This window comes from Callithrix jacchus, chromosome 3 (genome assembly GCF_049354715.1).
Source record: "Callithrix jacchus isolate 240 chromosome 3, calJac240_pri, whole genome shotgun sequence".
In the NCBI taxonomy this organism is placed as follows: domain Eukaryota; kingdom Metazoa; phylum Chordata; class Mammalia; order Primates; family Cebidae; genus Callithrix; species Callithrix jacchus.
In genome coordinates this window covers 53,388,015-53,407,059 of record NC_133504.1, presented here as the reverse complement: position 1 = coordinate 53,407,059, position 19,045 = coordinate 53,388,015, and the positions used below count along the sequence as shown (strand labels likewise).

At 44.5% G+C, this 19,045-nt stretch overlaps 1 protein-coding gene and 1 pseudogene across 10 annotated transcripts in view; one reads left to right on the top strand and one right to left on the bottom strand.

The window, feature by feature from the left end:
* Positions 1-1,048: 1,048 nt before the first annotated feature.
* LOC128931554 (uncharacterized) lies at positions 1,049-2,172 on the bottom strand (annotated as a pseudogene).
* Positions 1,500-19,045, top strand: part of GAB1 (GRB2 associated binding protein 1) — a 133,589-nt gene continuing 116,043 nt past the window's right edge. For 8 of the 10 annotated variants that reach the window (XM_078366476.1, XM_078366470.1, XM_078366473.1 and 5 more), the window contains exon 1: positions 10,526-10,638. Coding sequence is in view for 2 of the 10 variants with exons in the window: in XM_008992656.5 (XP_008990904.3) it covers positions 2,146-2,217 (72 nt within the window). In the remaining 8 variants the exon portion in view is untranslated. Of the gene's footprint in view, positions 2,218-10,525; positions 10,639-19,045 lie in introns of those variants that run through there. The other 2 variants (XM_008992656.5, XM_002745323.6) reach the window with 1 other exon arrangement.

Sequence of the window (19,045 nt, the reverse complement as noted above, 5' to 3'; positions counted from 1 at the left end):
TATGAAGGTTGTGTTAATAAGAAAATGACTGAAGTTACGTCTTTCCAGAAATGTTCATTTATTTCCTCATATTTTTAGCACTTTTATCTGATTAGATGATCTTCTGAAATTTGCTTTGGGGCTTTTTCACAAATAAATTGGAGAAGATGTTTCTATTATAGAATCATGTTAAACTCAGGACCAGGTATAATAATTGTGAAACACACAAGTAGGCAAATAGAACTAGGGCACCCAGTAAGTTTCCCTTTTCTTTTTTCTTTGAGATGTAGTTTCCCTCTTGTTGCCCAGGCTGGAGCGCAGCCCAGGTTGAAGCGGTTCTCCAGCTTCAGCTTCCTGAGTAGCTGGGATTACAGGTGCCCGCCACTACACCGGTCTAATTTCGTATTTTTAGTAGAAACTGTGTTTCTCCATGTTGATCCCGAATTCCCGAGGCTGGTCTCGAATTTCCGACCTTAGGTGATCCACCCACCTGGGCCTCGCAAAGTGCTGGAAAGACAGGCGTGAGACATCGCGCCCGGCCAAATTCCCCGCCGGGTCCAGCATCCCAACAGTAGATTTCAAACAAATACAAAGTTAAGTGGAAGAAATAGGCAACAAATGGAGGGAGTGTGAGACTTCAAAATGTCCCAGAGATAGGATCCAATCAAATCCTTGGCCCCACCAAGCGCCCCCATCACTCTGGCCCGACGGCTCCAGAGACCAGCCCAGGCCAGCCCTAGTGGGTCCCCATCTGTCCTCCCCTCCAAGCTGGGAGCACCCGGGCCCTCTTGGTCTATCCTTTAGTCTCGCGCAGCGGGGACCGGCAGGATGGTGGTCTCCTGTGGATTTTGCTTTTCAGGCTGTCAAGTAGAGAAAATCCCGAAACTCCTAGTCTCGGGCGCAGCATAAACTCCGAACTGGCGCCCAGGCTGAGTCAAGATGGCAAACCTCGGGTAAACATTCGAAAGTGCCTCGGTCCTCCCCGCCCCCGAGCCCGGTGCCTCTGCCCTAGCCGAGGCCTCTGCTGTCCTCCTGGGCGATGAGCCGGCTGGGGGCCGCCGGACGGCGGAGGACCTGCTCCTGCTTTCCGAACTACAGATCCCAGGGTGCCTCTCGGACTCGCGCTCCCTCCCTCTCTCGCTCCCTCCCTTTATCCGCCTCCTCCCCCGGCCCTTGTTGTTTTGGCTCGAAGCGCTCCGGCGGAGTTTCAGAGAAAGTCTGGGCAGAAACCGGAGCCGGGCCTGAACGTGGGAAGGGGAGGAGGAAAGGGAGGAAGAGGGAGCTCGGAGGCCGGGAGAGGGAGAGATCGGGATCTCGGGCCGAGCCGCTCAGAACCTGCCGCGCGCCCCGGGGTGGGGGAGGCGGCGGGGGAGGAGCGCGAGGGGACGGGACAGCGGGATCCCTCCCAGGAGCCAAGCCGCTCAGTGCCTTGTTCCTCCGCCGCTCCCCGCCCTCTTCGGCGGCCGCGAGAGCGGACCCACCCTCCGGCTCGACCTGCGACCTCCCTGCGCCCGCGGCTCAGAGACGCCCGGCGCTTCGCCGCCAACCCTGCGGCTCCCTCTGTGACCCGGGACCAGCCCCGCGCCGGCTGCCCGCGGGCGGCTCGCGGTTTCCCCTGTCCACGGTGTTCCTCGTGAGCCAAGAAGTGACCCACCCTCCCCCTAGGAGGGGAAGGAGGAACGCCCGGTCGCACCGAAACCGAGGGCGGGCGAGCGAGAGTGGGCACCGCGCGGGGCATTGTGTCTGTGTGTGTGCGTGAGCCGCGCTGTGTCTGTTTCGGAAAGCGCTCTAGGGAGGTCTTGTCCCTAGGGGGCGGAGCGCAAGGGACCGCGGCTGCTGCTCCGAGTCGGGGCAGAATCCCGCAGAGTCCGAGCGCTGCTGAGGCGGCTAGCGAGACGGCACCCCTGAAGACTAGGCGGGCGCCCTGAAAGGAGGCCGGCGCGCCCGCCGCCCCGGCTGGCGTTCTGTTCAGGTTCACCGGCCTGCAGAGGAGAGACTCGAACTCCAGGAACCCGCGCGCCTTGGAGCCCGTCCGCCCCGTCGGCCCGGAGTGCGCGACCGGGAGAGCGAGGTTCTCGCCGCTGCGCGCTCGACAGGCGTCGGCTGTGTCGGGAGCGCGCCCGCCGCCCCTCAGCTGCGGGGCCGGGAGTCCGAGACGCGCGCACCATGAGCGGTGGCGAAGTGGTCTGCTCCGGATGGCTCCGAAAGTCCCCCCCGGAGAAAAAGTTGAAGCGTTATGTAAGTAGAGCTGCAGGCGCAGATCCGCCGACCTCGGTGTCCACACCCCTCCCCGGTCGGCTCGCGGGCGGCTGCAGCTGGCCGCGCACGGGGTTGGTTCTTAAACGAATGCCGGTCTCTTTCCCCTTGGCCTCTACCCCGGGTGCCTTACACTCACTCACGCCCAGGCATCCACTTGGCCGGACAACTTTCTTCCACCAGGTTCCCGACAGCCTGCTTTGCAGGCCTGCTCGCCCCGTAAGAGGGCCCAGACTTGCGGTTAAACTCCTGCTGCACGCTTCTCTTCTTCCTTAGGAAGGATGGGGTGCGATGGAGAGAGGCGCCTTCTCCCTGATTTATTCCTGCATCTGATTATTAGGGGGCTGATGGGTGCTAAAGTTCCCGCACCGGGAAAACCGCCGAGGTTTTAGGGCTCACCAGCCCTGTCTTTGGTGGGGCGCGCTCCCTCTCCTCCGCCCCTCGAGATAGGTTGCGGGAAGCAGGCTGTAGACCTGAGGAGTTGGTAGTAGAGACAAGCATAGCGAATGCCCGCAAAAAGGAAAGAAAGGAAAGTTATTACGCGCCCTGCCGTTTGCTTAGCAGGGTTCACATTTTCGCGGTTTTGCATTGAGGGACTTTGGAGTTTGGCCCGGTAGTCTTGGCGGTTTGCTGCGAGAGGAGGGCGCTGGGGGGAGCCTAGTGGCTGGTGTTTGGGCGCCTTGGATGTGCTGTCAAACTCGGCGGGAGGAGACAGCTGAAGCCAGAAGGGATTTCAGTTGCTGTCCTTTCCCAGGGAACCAGAGTGGCTTTAATGGTGTCTGTGTAATTGATACAAGATGCTATATGTTAAACCATTTTAGTTGTTAGGAAAAATATTCCTTGAAAGTATCAATCTTACTTTAGTGGAAAGCTGTGTCCTCTTCAGAGGTCTGGGAACGAATTCTTCCTTCCCATTGGTTGTTTTGTCGGTGCCCTCTTGCAAAGGAAAGAAATGACACTTTTCTCCTGGCGTCTGGACCAAATTTTTTTTCTAGTAAAATGTGTTTGCAAAAGCAAAATTTATGCCCCCTTAAATGTAGTATAAATTTAATGCCTGTACTAATGGAACCTGTTTGTCGTTGAAGAATATCTACACTCAGTATTAGAGCTCAGGTTAATCCTATTAGTCACTGTTTGCTTTCATAGAACAGAGTGAAGTACACAGAGTGAAGCATTTAACTTCACTGACAACTCATCAGTAAATTTCTGATTTACTTTCTGCCAGAATTTGTTATAGACAAGTAATTTTACTGAAGGACTTGATACTGCAAATCATAAGAAAGCTCCCCGGAGATGTGTAATTCCTCTAAATCCTGTCTCTCCATCAGTTTTCCTGAATATCCTAGTAAAAACGCTAACTTTATTCCAAAAATATGACAGGCAATTTTTTTATCCCACCTGTTTTAAAGAGAAAGGGGTGTGTGTGTGTAGAGAGAGAGAGAGAAAGAAAGAGATAGGGGTAGGGAGTATATTTGTTTTGAGAAGGCCCAGTTTAGGAAAGACAGATTCTTAAAGGAACTAAAGAATAACACATTTGCTGAACAAGAAAGTGATAATAGAGGTTTAATGCATTCTTTCACATGGTTAGTTCATGGCTGACTCAAAAGATACCAAGCACTGTATTGGACACCAACCATAAGGTCAGAAAATACAGTAGGAAAAAAGCCCTGCCTTTTGGGCTTAGAATTCAATTGCACTATTAACCAGGAAAAAATCAACCAAAAAGATTATGCCTTCACAAGAAAAACAACCAAAAGGAAACTATAATTTGATTATTACAACTGTTTTCTCAGGTAGGTGTCATCTCTATTTTACAGAAGAGAAAACAGGCCTGCATTTGAACCAGATCTGCCTGATTGATTGGACTGTAAAAGATTAATGACTCTCACATACTTCATTTCAAATGTGGAGCTTAGACTAGGACATCTCTAAAGGACCTTCAGGTTCACACCTGTAATCCGAGCACTTTGGGAGGCTGAGGTGGGTGGATCTCCTGGGGTCAGGAGACCAGCCTGGCCTACATGGTGAAACTCCGTCTGTACTAAAAATACGAAAAATAGCTGGTGTGGTGGTGCACGCCTGTAATCCCAGTGACTGGGGAGGCTGAAGCAAGAGAAATGCTTGAACTTGGGAGGTGAAGGTTGCAGTGAGCGGAGTTGGTGCCACTGCACTGCAGCCTGGGCCACTGGGTGAGATTCCGTCTCAAAAACAGCAACAACAACAAAATAAAGGTACTTGCAGATTATAATTTTTCCTATAACCGAATATTAGTTGAGAATACAAGAATGAGGTGGGCTATAGATCAGATGCACAGCGCTAAAGAAATGAAAGACCTGGTCTTTGCCTTTAAGTAGCTTTTTGAGTCTTTGGGACCTTGAAACAAGCATATGTGAAAAAGTCAAGCAATAGTGCAAAGTGGTATATGACTGCGTAAGTTGAGTGGTATAAATATTTTTTGGCTGGTGTGAGAAACAAGTTCAATGTAGACTGAAGCCATGGGAACATTTGAGAGAGACAGGGGGCTGCCTACATTGTGTTTTCCTCAGGAGGATGAATATGCCTAACAGCTTGGGAGAAACTAGGTTTTTCCTTCCCTGGTGTGGCACTGGTGTTTTCTTTACTTAAGCATGAAGTGGATGGAGATGGTCCAGGAAGACAATGGACAGGGTGGCTGTCACAATAGAGGAAACCAGCATGGGTGTTATGAGTTAAACAAGGCTTGTATTTTAGCTGTTAGGTTGGTGGCCCAGAAGATTTTGACATTCCCAGATTATTGATCTTTTGGCTTTGGTGTCCAGTTTAGATGGTTTTTGCTAAAGTAGCTTTGACCATCAAAGATACAGGCACTACACATGCATCTCCTATGCTTGTTTTCTTTTCATGTAGAATGTTTATCTTTCTGGATAAAGGAAACATCGTTGGCCACCCAGTAGGTAAAATGTTTCTGGATAATGATTTGTGATGAATGGATTTGCTGTGAAAAGGTATCTTGGATGCTTGGTACTGTAATTATTAAATGAGACTTCGGGGAGTTTGAGCATCATGATTCTGTTTGGAAATATTTGGCCCATGGGGCTTTGACAGTTGTCTCACTGTTTATAGCATTTGTAAGGTAGACCTTAAAAGGGCTTTTAAGTGACAAAAAATTTGTTTTAGTTTTGTTTTATTTGATTTTTTTGAGACAGAGTCTTGCTCTGTCACTCAGGCTGGAGTGCAGTGGCACGATCTTGGCTCACTGCAACCTCTGCCTCCCAAGTTCAAATGATTCTGCTGCCTCAGCCTCCCAAGCAGCTGGGACTACAGGCGCTGGCTACCACGCCCAGCTAATTTTTTGTGTTTTTAGTAGAGACAGAGTTTCATTGTGTTAGCGGGATGGTGTTGATCTCCTGACCTCATGACCCTCCTGCCTGGCCTCCCAAAGTACTGGGATTATAGGCATGAGCCACTGCGCCCAGCCTGTTTTAGTTTTTTTTTTTTTTTTTTTTTTTTAATTTATTTTTAGAGAGTCTTGCTCTGTCGTCCAGGCTGGAGTGCAGTGGCATGGTCTTGGCTCACTGCAACCTTTGTCTCCCAGATTCAAGTGATTCTCCTGCCTCAGCCTCCCCAGTAGCTGGGATTACAGGCATGCACCACCATGCCCAGCTAATTTTTGTATTTTTAGTAGAGATGAGATTTTGCCATGTTGGCCAGGCTGGTCGCAAACTCCTGACCTCAGGTGATCCGCCTGCTTCAGCCTCCCAGAGGTCTGGGATTACAGGTTCTGAGCCACTATGCCTGGCCTTAAATTGTTTTAGTTTTATCTTTAAAGCCATCTCAAATATGGCCCCCAATAAATTCCATTTACAACTCCATGTAATGTTTACTGTTTCATAATCGACTCAATCATGATTTTTTGTTGTTGTTGAGACAGAGTCTTGCTTTGTTGCCCAGGCTAGAGTGTGGTGGCACCATCTCTGTTCACTGCAACCTCCTGCTGGGTTCAAGCAATTCTCCTGCCTTAGCCTCCCAAGTAGCACCACCATGGCTAGCTAATTTTTTGTTTTGTTTTGTATTTTTAGAGATGGGGTTTCACCATGCTGGCCAGGCTGGTCTCGAACTCCTGATTGCGTGATCCGCCCACCTCAGCCTCTCAAAGTGCTGGGATTATGGGCATGAGCCACCACGCCTGGGCCAAGGAGGATTGTTTTTTTACACACTAATGTGTGAGTCTGATGCAGAAGACTTTCTCGAATTTCTTAGAGTGACAAAAGAAAATGAAAGTCAAGAGTAGTCAGCAGATTGCCCAGCTTTTCCTTCTCTTTTTAATTTTTTCTGTATTTGCAAAAGGGTTCTCTCCTGTTGTATGTGTTTCATTCTCCTGGAAGTTTTTAAAATCTACTTAAAATGGAGGTGAAAATTTTAATGCTGCTTTTCAGGGTTGCTACTATGGTGTTGCTGTTTTCCTCCTGTGTTATACATTAAACAGATGCTTGTTTTACTTTGTTAAGAACCTGATGGAATCATAAACAGATCACTGTCACTAGGGTTACAGAAAACAAGTAAAGTCTTGGTAGTATGCACTCAACAATGGTGCTCAGACTTTTGAAGAATTATTTAAAGAAATAGTGGTGAAATTTTCATCAGAACCTGAAATTTTAGCTGAAATAAGAGGCAAGTCTGTAAACAAAGGATTGTTTCAAGCCAGCTGGCTACCACCATAGCTCTGCAGGAGGAGCTTCCTTGCCTCAAGCCCGAACACTGAGTTTGGGCTCCTCCATAGCCCGGCTGTCAGCATTGGGCAGGTGCACAATCTCAGCAGGAGAACCTGCTTCTGAGGCCAGAGCAAGGTGGTCTCTTAGCTGACAGCCAGCCTGGGAGCAAGGCCCCAGTCAGTTCTTAGGTGGGTAATCTGTACTCAGCGTGGGTTCTCTGCCTGCTCTGCAGCTGTCAGTTAACAGGACTACTCTTGTCTGGACTTCCAGAACACAACCCTGGTTCTGGAAATGGGCCTAGAAACAGAAATAGCCTCTCCTACTGGGTGGGCACCTGACATCTGACATGGAGGAGGGGCTAGGCAGGCCAAGTGTCAGCATCTCTTTGGTTCACAGACAGTGTAGGACCTGTGCTAAGCATGAAACCCCTGCTCAATAGTGTCACTGCAACAAAGAGGATTGTCATGTCTAGAAACTGTTCCTACTCTTTTTTTTTTGGCAATTACCACTAGCAATCAATGGATTCTGTTGTTTCTGCTTATAGTGATTGATTAAGCATAATTATTCTGTTGAAGGAAATTTTTTCTTGCTATCCTCATGTTAGTAAACATCCCATTCAGATTCCCAGGGTTTTTACCTTTTCAAGTGTAGCAAAAACATTTTTTCTATTAACAGAGGCCATCAACTTGCAATTACATTAAGCCTTTATGATAGTTAATGATAGTTCATTTGTTGTGCCTGGGCTTAATGATAAGCACAAAACTCTCCATGTGAAACTTGCTGAATCTCTAAATCTGATTGCTACCTTTTGAGATTCAAAATTACTGTTAGGAAGGTGTATTAGTTTGGAGGGTAGTTTCAGAATTCTGCTGGCTCTTTAAAATTATTTTTTTAAGAGATCATCTTGGGGCTGGTGCTGTGGCTCGCGCCTGTAATCCCAGCACTTTGGGAGGCCAAGGCAGGTGGATCACGAGGTCAGGAGGTCAAGACCAGCCTGACAAACATGGTGAAACCCCATCTCTACTAAAGATACAAAAAAATTAGCTGGGCGCTGTGGCAGACTCCTGGAATCCCAGCTACTTGGGAGGCTGAGGCAGAGAATTGCTTGACCCTGGGAGGCAGAGATTGTAGTGAGCTGAGATCGTGCCACTGCACTCCACGCTGGGTGACAGAGCAAGACTCTGTCTCAAAAAAAAAAAAAAAAAAAAGAGAGAGATCATCTTGGAACAAAATATGGCAAGAGTTATAGTTGGATAATCTGGTTGACAAGTGACTGATTACTTCAGCGTATTTTGCCATAATCTGCTTTAAAAATGTCAGTAATAAAATGCACAGCAGTTTTTGAGAATAAAATTCCATATTTTGGAGTTAACATAAAAATATGTAGATAAGCTGTTGACGATTTGCAGACTGAGAAAGTCTCAGAGGTGATAGATTCAAAACGTGTATTATGTACGCAGCACTCCTAATTTTCTTACAGAGACCTACAGCCAGAAAGGGCATTGTAGTAGATGGGCTATTACTTTTGAAGAATTTTGTTTTAAAATGTAATTTGAGCAACCACTGATGCTTTTAGTGGGGACGTTGTGCTATAGTGGAAGGAAGCTCAGACTGAGTGTCAGGACTTGGATTCCACTGGGCTTTGCCACTACGCACCCACAGGCGCATTTGACCATTCTGATCCTCAGTTTCCTTAGCTGTGAAATGGAGGAGGGACGAGCTAAAGGTGTGCAGCGGAAGCTCTGTTGCAGTTTAGCATTCCTCTTCTCAGACATTTCCCTGGGTGGAAGGGATAGATGGGGAGCTCGTCAATAAGCTGCAACATAAATTTTTGGGGGACATAAATCATCCTTTCGGGGAAATAAATCTTTGTTATTTATCTTAAATAGTTTAGTGACTGCTTAAGCAGTATTCTTTGAGGACTCTTGGTTCTTAACTGAAGGCAGACCTGCGTGCAGGGCCTTTGGCTGCTGTGCTCCTGTGCTGGGTGCTGTCTTGAGCCCCTGTGCAATGCCTGGCTCAGAATAGGAGCTCAACAAATGCCTCTTGGCTGAATAACAAGCAGGTATCTCAGGAGCTTTTGTTATGTGCCATGTGTGGAATGCCAGGAAGGAAAGGCCCACTCCCTGCCCTTAAGGAGTTTCTAATCTGTTTGTGAAGACAAGCTGTCAATCATTTTATAGGAGCTATGTTATATAGACATATGATTAGTTGCCAAATGAAGAATGAAGGACTATTACCTAAGCGTTTAGAGTGATAACAGGGGGTGGAGGGGTGGGAGATGCCAGGGAAGACTCTGCAAATGAATTTTACGCTTTGTTCTTGGAAGAGCTGAGGTCCTGCCGGCAGCAACAGCAAAATCATAAGGGAAGTCTGGTTGTAAAGAGAGAACAAAGATTTATGTGATTTTAGATGTCCTTGTGAAAAAAACAGCTTCCCAATACCCCAGTTTCATGTATGAAGTTTGGCTGGCAGCTGTATCTTCTAGTTTGAGAAGCTTTTGTTTCTGCTAGGGCCTAATGTTCCTCATGGGCTCCTGAGCACAAGTGAATTTTCTGCGTCAAACTAGAAAGGAACAAAACAACTTGTTTGGTCACCTGAACTTATTAAAATTCCAAGGGACATGAGTTGTTTAAGATTTCTTTATGTCTGTTTTAAGCTAAGTAATTCATTCTGGCAAGCAGTTAGTCTACGACGGAGAGGGAGCATGTTCTGGTGGTAGGGAGAATAAAAGAGCCTTTGATTCATTTACTTCTGAGTTCCAGCAGCAGGGCCAGGGCTGCCTTGGGCTAGCGTCTTATTTTGGACTTTGGAAGCCATCTTAGCCCAGCTGTGTGAGTGCCAGCTCGTGTTGAGGGGGAGAGAATAACAGCAACGGATCACATGAAACCCCTTCTGACTGTGGATGGAGGGGTTTCTCTCATTTCACATTCCTTGCATTAACATGGTGCCTAATTTCCACCAAGTTAGAGCTCCATCTGAATTTGCTATTTGAACTTGGATTGAAGTCACAATCTCTCTGTGACTCCTTTATCTCAATCTGCCAACTAATACAGAAAACTTAGCAAGTCACGGGTCTCTTTATTCTCCCCTCTTGGGGTCTAGCACACATAAAATTAACATTCTTTCTTCTTTATATTGGCAAAAAGTGGCCCATTGTACTGTGGATTTCCATATTTATTAAATAACTAGGCTCTTCTGTTGCCAGTGAGATGGCTATAGGAGACTCAATAAATTGTAGATGGCAGTTTAGGCCTGTAACATTGCTGGGGAAAGTCATTTTAGGAACTGGAAGTTTTTGCTCATTCTAGGCTTATATGTATGAGCATCTTAAATAATACAAGAATGCCCTAACTGGAAAAAAGAATCATTTCTATTTTAAGCAATTCACTTATTCATAGGAGCAAAGTTCTTCCTAGCTTAAAAGTTCTCATTACTGAATAAAGTACACTATAACCTAAGAGCTTTTGACCTTCTCCCAGCCTGTTTTTAAAAAGAATTAAGACTATGCACTGTAATGAATGTTTGGTTGTTATCTCTGTTACATTAGCTCTTGAAGCATTCTGATTACAACTTGTAGCTGCCAAGCCCTGTCCTGCAGTATTATCTGGAACAAAAAGTTTCCATGTGGTTGTTTTTAGCAGAGCTGCTATATGCAAACTGCACGTGAAGGATATAAGTTAAAAGGAATAGAGCTTCTAGAAGGAGAAATGTGAGTTAATTTTTTTCTACCATTTAATCGTTCTTTCCTCACCTCTGTTTATCATCTTTCTAAACTGAGTTCTCTTTTATTTTTATATACTCAAAAGAATGCCAGATTTACCAAGTGTTTTTCTGATGGTGGTTTTCTTTTCTTTTCTCCCAAGCTTTTTACTTTGAATTTGTACTTGGCCTAGGCAGTTCTCTTAAGTTATGTGTTCAAAAAACAATGTCCTAAGAGGAAAAAACAAATGGCCACATTGTCCCATGAATTAAAAATAATATACTAAGAGTCCAAACATTTCAATGTAAAAATGTGAGGCCTTTCTTTTTTTAGGAAGACAAATATTAAACTTTGCTTTAACTATCCTGTTGATTGTTTTTCCTTTCCCTTAATTTATTTTCTTTTGGTTTGACTCATGTAGTTTAAATTTATTTTGAGAACAGTTTTATACATACTTCTTTAAGAATGCTGCACATAGGGGAAAGCACCAAAATTCCATTTTATATATCAAGAGAAAAGTGAGAGGAGGCCATCCTTCTGTCAGAAGAGGGGCAAAATGTCAAATAATACCAAGGTTTTATAACTTACTTTTATGTTGCTTGGTTAAGTTAAATATTTACCATTATTGCCTAGATATATTTAGCTCTTTGTACGTGAAATAAGCAGGTAAATGTAATTTAAGTTAAGAAATTGCTTTTGTGAAATGAAATCCTGGACATTAGCACTGGAAGAACTCAACTCATTTTGTTATAGTTTTTGTTTTAAATAGAAAATAGAGACAGGGTCTCTCTATGTTGCCCAGGCTAGTCTTGAACTCCTGGCCCCAAGTGATCCTCCTGCCTCGTTGTTATAGTTTTTATTGTTGTATTTAATGCATTAGTCAGCCAGTTGTTACACAATTTTTTTGCTAACTTTTTTAAATAGAAGGTAAAAGCACTCTGTGCCATAGTTCGCTACTCTCTCTTTTCCTATTCATTTCTACTTCTCTGTGATCTAAGCCTAGACATCAAAATTGCAAAATATTTGTGTCCAAATCTTTACACACACATTCTTTTACCTTTTCTCTAAAAAGGGAGTGTTAATTTGTGTCACTGTTACGTAGTAATCAATAATAGAAATAATACTGTTCCACCAAGCATGTAGATTGTTTTTCTCTCCTGAAATATAGCTTTTAGTTACTGCTGAATTGGGAAATGCGGTTAGGCCACTTTATGACTAGCAGAACTCCTCCCTGAGATGACTACCTGATGAAAGAATTACCTGCCTGCGTGCCTTCCCAGTTCCAGTCCTTAGCACATTCCCAGCAGTGCTGTGGCCATAGTTGGAGTTGCCAAGATTAAGGTGCTTCTGGTGGAAGAATGACCCCTTGATTATCGAGAGAGAAGTGCTTTAATCTTTGACTTTTGAAAGACAGATACTAGGTAAAAGCTACCTTTGGTGTTTTGAATTCCAATGCTGTTGTGTAGAGCTTGATGAGGAATGGTTACCTCATTCAGCTAGGGAGGTATTATTTGAACCCTCTACCCTCTGGCAAAGTTATAATTGACCCCAAAGTAATGTAGTAGTATTTACTTTACATGTTCTTGACAGTTTCAGGTTTAAATGTTTGAAGTGCTGAGAAAAGGTAAAAGGAAATATTGAACTCCAAAGAATGTAAAATATTTGGGAAGGTACTTTGTTCCTAGTGATGCTGTTACATAAACCAAAACCTTCTGAGTAATCTTTGCTGGGTATGTAGGTCATTTACCTCCAGAGAAAAAGGCACACAATTCAACTGGTGCTATTGAATGGTATTCTTTTTTCTTTCTATTCTTTTAAGCAGTCAAATCTTTGAGAGTCAAATTTATAAATGCTGAATGTTTCAAATGGGAAAACCAAGCCTAATTCATTTTCATAGTGACCCACAGTATACAGAGGAAAAGGTATATACACAGGAATCTGTTTACAAAGAAAACTATGGCTTCATTTATCATTCTTTGGTGTTTGTAACAGGATATTAATTTACAGGGGACAAAGATGGCATTTGTTCTCTATCTCAAATATACAGTGCAATGCCTTGCACATGCTCTTAAACAGCACTATCAAATAATTGTAGAATTTTGAGCCTAAAATTATAAATTCTCTTGTCCAACGTTTCTAACCTTTTCTAACCCATTCCTCTCTCATGTATTGTTCGAGTGTCCTTTGGCTTTTAATTCAGTTTTACTTTCTATGATTTGCATTACAAAAACAATAGCTATATTGAACCTTTGTTCTAATTCCACATCTCTCCTTGTCCACCAAAAACCCAACACCCTCTTTTTACAAGAAATGAAAATTAGCCGAAGGGAGATGAATTGATTTATCCAAAGTCATCCTACTTAACCAACTGTTCTGTTGGGGCCCATCTCTCACCTCCCAGATAAAATCCTTCCTGTCAGAGTGAATGCCCACATGAACAGGGCACTGTGAAGAATGCAAAAGAGGACCAAGTGAACACTGTTTTCACTTTTGAGAGCTGTGTTCTGCACTTAGTTCTACAAATTACATCATGATCAGTGATGTGTGAGACATAGTGGTAGAAGAATCCAGCAAAAAGAGGTTAATTCAGGTACTCTGTGAAGGCTTAATGAAGGTGGCAAGATGCATTTCACCAAGATCTTAAAAGATGGATTCCATTTTCAAAGACGAGGCTGGAGTAAGATCTGATTGCTGTTTCTCCGTTCCCAGCCAGACTCTTGCGTTGCTGTTTACATTTGGCTATCCCTCTTTTTCACCTGCTGTTCATTTCATAATGGAATACAGCTGGGTCCTTTTTTCATCACCCTTATTTAAATACCAGTTTCTGATGTCCCTAAGTGTTGGAGTTCTTGAGGGTTTCAGTGCTAGCCCTGGTGGGTCTCCTCCTCCTTTCATCTTCGTTAGTTGGTTCTTCATCTGTTGTGAAAGCCTGAGCTCCTTTGAAAATTTGAGGCTCTCAGTTACTGTAAGAATTCTTACCAACCTATACACAAACATTACTATAATCTTGGATGTTTTCTGACTTTTAAAGCTCATCTATGGCTCTTACTTAACACCTAGTTAAGGGCCCTGAATTTTATGTTGATAATTCGAGTACTCTTAGCCCATTTCTCTTCTCAGATCTGTGGATCTAACAGTTTTTTGTTTGTTTTTTTGAGATGGAGTCTCGCTTTGTTTCCCAGGCTGGCGTGCAGTGGCGCAATCTTGACTTACTGCAACCTCCACCTCCTGGGTTCAAGCAATTCTCCTGCCTTAGCCTCCTGAGTAGCTGGGATTACAGGCACCTGCCACCACGCCTGGCTAATTTTTGTATTTTTAGTAGAGACGGGGTTCACCATGTTGGTCAGGCTGGTCTCAAACTTCTGACCTTGTGATCCACCCGCCTCTGTCTCCCAAAGTCCTGGGATTACAGGTGTGAGCCACTGCCCCAGGCCGGATCTAACGGTTTAAATCCAAAACTGCTTATATAGCCCACAGCAACTCAGAGTCAGAATGCCCACAGCAGATCTTATCATCCTCTCCCTAAACCTGGTCCTCATGGCTGTTCCTCATCCAGTGTCTCAGCCAGAAGGTTTTCTTCTTTTTTTTTTTTTGAGACAGAGTCTCACCGCGTCGCCCAGCCTGGAGGGCAGTGGCACAATCTTGGCTCACTGCAACCTCTGCATTTTGGGTTCAAGTGATTGTCCTGCCTCAGCCTCCCCAGTAGCTGGGACTACAGGCACATGCCACCACGCCTGGCTAATTTTTGTGTGTGTATGTATTTTTAGTAGAGACATGGTTTCATGGTGTTAATCAGGATGGTCTCTATCTCCTGACCTTGTGATCTGCTTGCCTTGGCCTCCCAAAGTGCTGGGATTACAGGTGTGAGCCACCACGCCCGGACCAGAAGGTTTTCTTTGACTTTTCTCTCTCTCTCATTCTTCACAACCACTAACCAAACCTTGTCAGTTTTACCTTCCAAATACCTTGATTTATTGGCCACTCTTGCCTAGCGACCTTTGCCTTTCTTCTGGATTGCTGCAATAGCCAGTTGGAATTGCTGCTCTCTGCCTCCAGTCTTGGGCCCCTCTTAACTGTCTTATTAAGGCAGGCAGAGTGACTTTTCTGAAATACCAATCTGGTAATGCCATTCCATAGCTGGAAGCTGTTCTGCGGCGTTCTTTCACTCTTCAAAGTGCCTCTGCCTCTTCCCTTGGCTTGCATGGCCCTTTGTGATGTGGCAGCAGCACATCCATCCAGCAGTGTTTGTTGCTCCCTTCTCAGCTCAGTGTCTCCACTTCAGCTGTACTGAACTTTCGTGGTCCAGATCAGCTCTGAGATCGCTCTCTCCCCGGGCCTTTGCACATGCCGTCCTCTCCTCCAGGAATCTTTGACCCTCTCACTTCTGTCTCACAACTGGGCTACTAACTTTGGGAGCCTTCTTGGAGCTCCACCACTACCGTCACATGTACACACAGACAGTGTGCCGGGAGCATCTGTTTTGTCGTTCTGTCATGTTCTGTTATTCCCATAGCATAGCACTTGCCACACTTGATATTTGCTTGTTTACTTGCTTATTTCCTCTCCCATAGTGGGGCCATGTTGTGACTTTGGTGAGCCCCAGGTGCTTTTGCCTTCATAGGTTCCCCTTCCTATATTAAAAAAATTAAAAATTATATTTTGCAACTATGTCAGTATAAAGATGAATATATTCTAACCTGGAGTAGTTGTTATATTATTTTTCAGTTTTTTTTTTCTTCTTTAGTTCTTTGTTACTTCCTGTTGATTTGCATATTTTTCAATTTTTATTTTGATTTTAAGAGAAAATATTAAGACACTTGTTGTGTGTTTTTCAAAGTATCACCGGCCCCAAACACTGTGCCTTCTATCTGATGGATATGCTGGTGCTGTCAAATGAACAGAAATACTTTGAAGATAAAGTTGACAGCTATCTCAACTGATTGATTGGGACTCGGAAAAGTGAGGAGTGACTCGGTTATTTTTTTTTTTTGTAGCCCTATTATCATGGCTTAGATAACTCACTAAAACACTCTTAAGACTTTGTATTTTAGGCTGGGCATGGTGGCTCACACCTGTAATCCCAGCACATTGGGAGGCTGAGGTAGGTAGATCACCTGAGGTCGGGAGTTCAAGACCAGCCTGGCCAACATGATGAAACCCCTTCTCTACTAATACAAAAATTAGCTGGGCATGGTGGCACATGCCTGTAATCTCAGCTACTCAGTAGGCTGAAGCAGGAGGACCGCTTGAACTGGGGAAACCAAGGTTGCAGTGAGCCAAGATAGTGCCATTGCACTCTGCCTGGGCAACAAGATCGAAACTCTGTCTCAAAAAAAAGGGTCTCAGGGGTTTTGTAGTTTAGTCCCTGGTAATGGGAAAAATATATATATATTTATATAAAATACATTTATTTAAAAATATATATTTAGTAGCAAAAATTGACATTTTTAAGAACACATTTTAAAAAGTGTGTTCTATGAGCTGTTTTACTAACATGCACATTTCTTCATGATATTTCTGTGTAGAGCAGTTTTTAGTGGAAGTGGGTAGGTGATTTTGCCCCCTCCTGGGGACATTTTAAAACAGGAAAGGTTTTCTTTTCCCTCTTGCAGGGCATGCGATGGGAGTGTGGCTCACTTCTTCAGGGCCCCGCTGCTCAGACCTCTAGGGGAGCATACAGACATACAGATGGGCAGGCTATGGGGCTCTGACTCAATGGCAGTGTCCAGGGGTGAATGTTTACAGCTGAAGCCCCAGTGGGTGTGTGTTATGGGGTGCTTTGCTGGTTTGCCCTCTGTTAGCCGCTTGTGTTAACCAGCTCAGTGAGAAGACCCCCTTTATCACAAGGACAGAGGGATTTCTGTATCCCAAGGTTTCTTACCTTGATGTACCAGAAGAACTGGATCACACATGTGGGCCTGGAGAATAAGTGCAAGGCTTTATTGAGTAGAAATAGCGGCCTGGCACAGTGGCTTAGGCCTGTAATCCCAGCACTTTGGGAGGCCGAAGCAGGCGGCGGATGGGCAGATTACTTGAGCTCAGGAGTTCAAGACCAGCTTGGTCAACATGGTAAAACCCCGTCTCTACTAAAAATATAAAAATTAACCAGGTGTGGTGGCAGGCGCCTGTAATCCAACCTACTACGGAGGCTGAGGCAGGAGAATCGCTTAAACCCAAGAGGCAGAAGTTGCAGTGAGCCTACATCTCACCACTACACTCCAGTCTGGGTGACTACCGTCTTAAAAAAAAAAAAAAAAAAAAGTAGCACTCCGCAGATGAGGGAGCCAGAAGGGAGATGGTTTTCCCCTGGAGTCCGCTCCTCAGCCGCCCGACTCTTCTCCAGCCTCTCCGGCCAGACTCTGAGTTGGTCCGCCAGTTGATGGTCTGCTGGCCTGCGGGTGCCAGGTGCTCTTCCAGAGCATGCTCTCGAAGACCAGCCACTTGTGTCTTCTTTGGCTGATAGACTCTTCAAGACTACAACTGTTTGTGTCTGCCTGCTAGGGTCTCAGGGGTTTTTATAGGCACAGGATGGGGGCGTGGCCAGCCTGGGTGGTCTTGGGAAAGGCAACATTTGGGCTCCAAGGCTGGAGTACTTGTCCTTACCTAGGTTCGTGGGGGTGGAGACCTAGCCAGGGACCACACCTTCCTCTATCTAGCACTGCGCTTCCCCACCTCCGTATCATTTAAAGGGACCACCTCTTCCCTTCCCAGCTCTTCCATTATCAATTTGACAATTTCTGGACACATCTTGGTTGCTACAGCTGGAGGGAGGAATGCTTCTGGTTATCTAGTGGGTAGAAGCAGGGATGCTACTAATATGCTGTGCTGCACAGATTTATCTGGCTCAAAATATCAGTGTGCTGAAGTTGAGAAATCCTCATATAGAGGGGTTTATAAAGCTGGTTCTTACATTTATGTTATTCATTTAGTATATTTCCCTGTTTCCAGTTGGATTTCATCATAGCACCAGAAGCAAACATTTGTTTTTCTGACTAAAATAATGTTTGAGAAAAACAGTCATTGAGATGGCTGAGCCTTTGATCAGTAGAGGGTTAAGGAGGTGATAGGTAAATTATCTCTCTAAGGATCTGTTGTCATTTAAATCATTACCAAAATACTCATTTTTTTCTTTGCTCTCCTAACTTAAGAGTACAGCCAATTGTTGTCTGGTAGGGGGATGCTGAGTCATTTATTCACGCATTTTATTACATCTTGGCTGGAATATCACCATTCATTGTTCACAAGCCACCCAGCTTGTTTACCTTTTATAAATTACATGTAATCAAGTCCTCTTTCAGGTCTGGCTACTGTAATTGGCAGCAGCCACAGAGCAGGGCTGACAAGTCTACATATCTGCTGATGTCTCATATCCAGCCCACTCTTTCTTCTTTCAACTTTCTTGCCTCGTCTGTCCGTGTGTATTTTAGAAGGAAGGCAAAGAGAGAACTGTAAAGGTGTTCTCTCTTCTCAGATGATCCTAGGATACTTAAGGCTTGGCAGAGTCTTTTTGTCTCATTTGGTTGGGAAAAAAACAGGGTTTTAAAGCAGTGGTCCTTAAGCTTCCGTGTGCATAACAATCACTCGGTAACTTCTAACGTGAAGATTCCTGAGCTCTACCCTCCTAATATTTTTATTAACTTTGGGTTGAGTTCCAGAAAACTGCAGTTTCCAACTTGAACCCCTGCTGGTTCTGATGTAGATGGTCCTTAGGTTACTTTTCAAGAAATCCTGAATTGGCCATAGAGGGAAAAAGAGACAAGAAGGAAAAATCCAATAGAAGTACATACTTTAAAGAGTGGAATAGGAAAGGAAGAACCAAAACTGAGAGTATTTTAACCTGTCTTCTGTGAGATGAAGGGAGTGAGTATACTGTCCTGCTTAAAAAGATAAGTGTTTAGTTTTTCTGGCAGTGTACTAGATCAAACTGTCCTCCAAAGAGGACATGTTTAGAGGATGACAAAAGTGAAAAGGAATTTTTGGAAAGGTTAGAATGTGAGAAAGTACCTAACTGTTGCCAAGAAACTCAAAAGACATGATTAAATCAAAGAAAATATTTTGTAGGTATCTGTTTAAAAAAGAATGTACATTCCTGAATCAAGAGTTCATGAATGGCTTAAAGATGAGGAGAGATGAAGGAGGATTAGCTATTCACCAGAAGTTCTGGTTATTCTGGGTATTGGATCTGAAGCATATTGTCATATAGTCTAGATTTTCCTGAATAGTTCACGTTTCTAATATTCTTTCCCATGGTTTTTATAATACATGTCTGCTTTGCCCTAATTTTTAGTTAGATGTGGTTGATTTGTAAAAGAGCACCAAAATTAGGCCTACTTGACTAAAGAAGTTAAGTTCTTTCGCTTTCCAACTCTTTCTATGTTTGTGTATGTGTGTGTTAAGTATATATTTTCTAATCTAT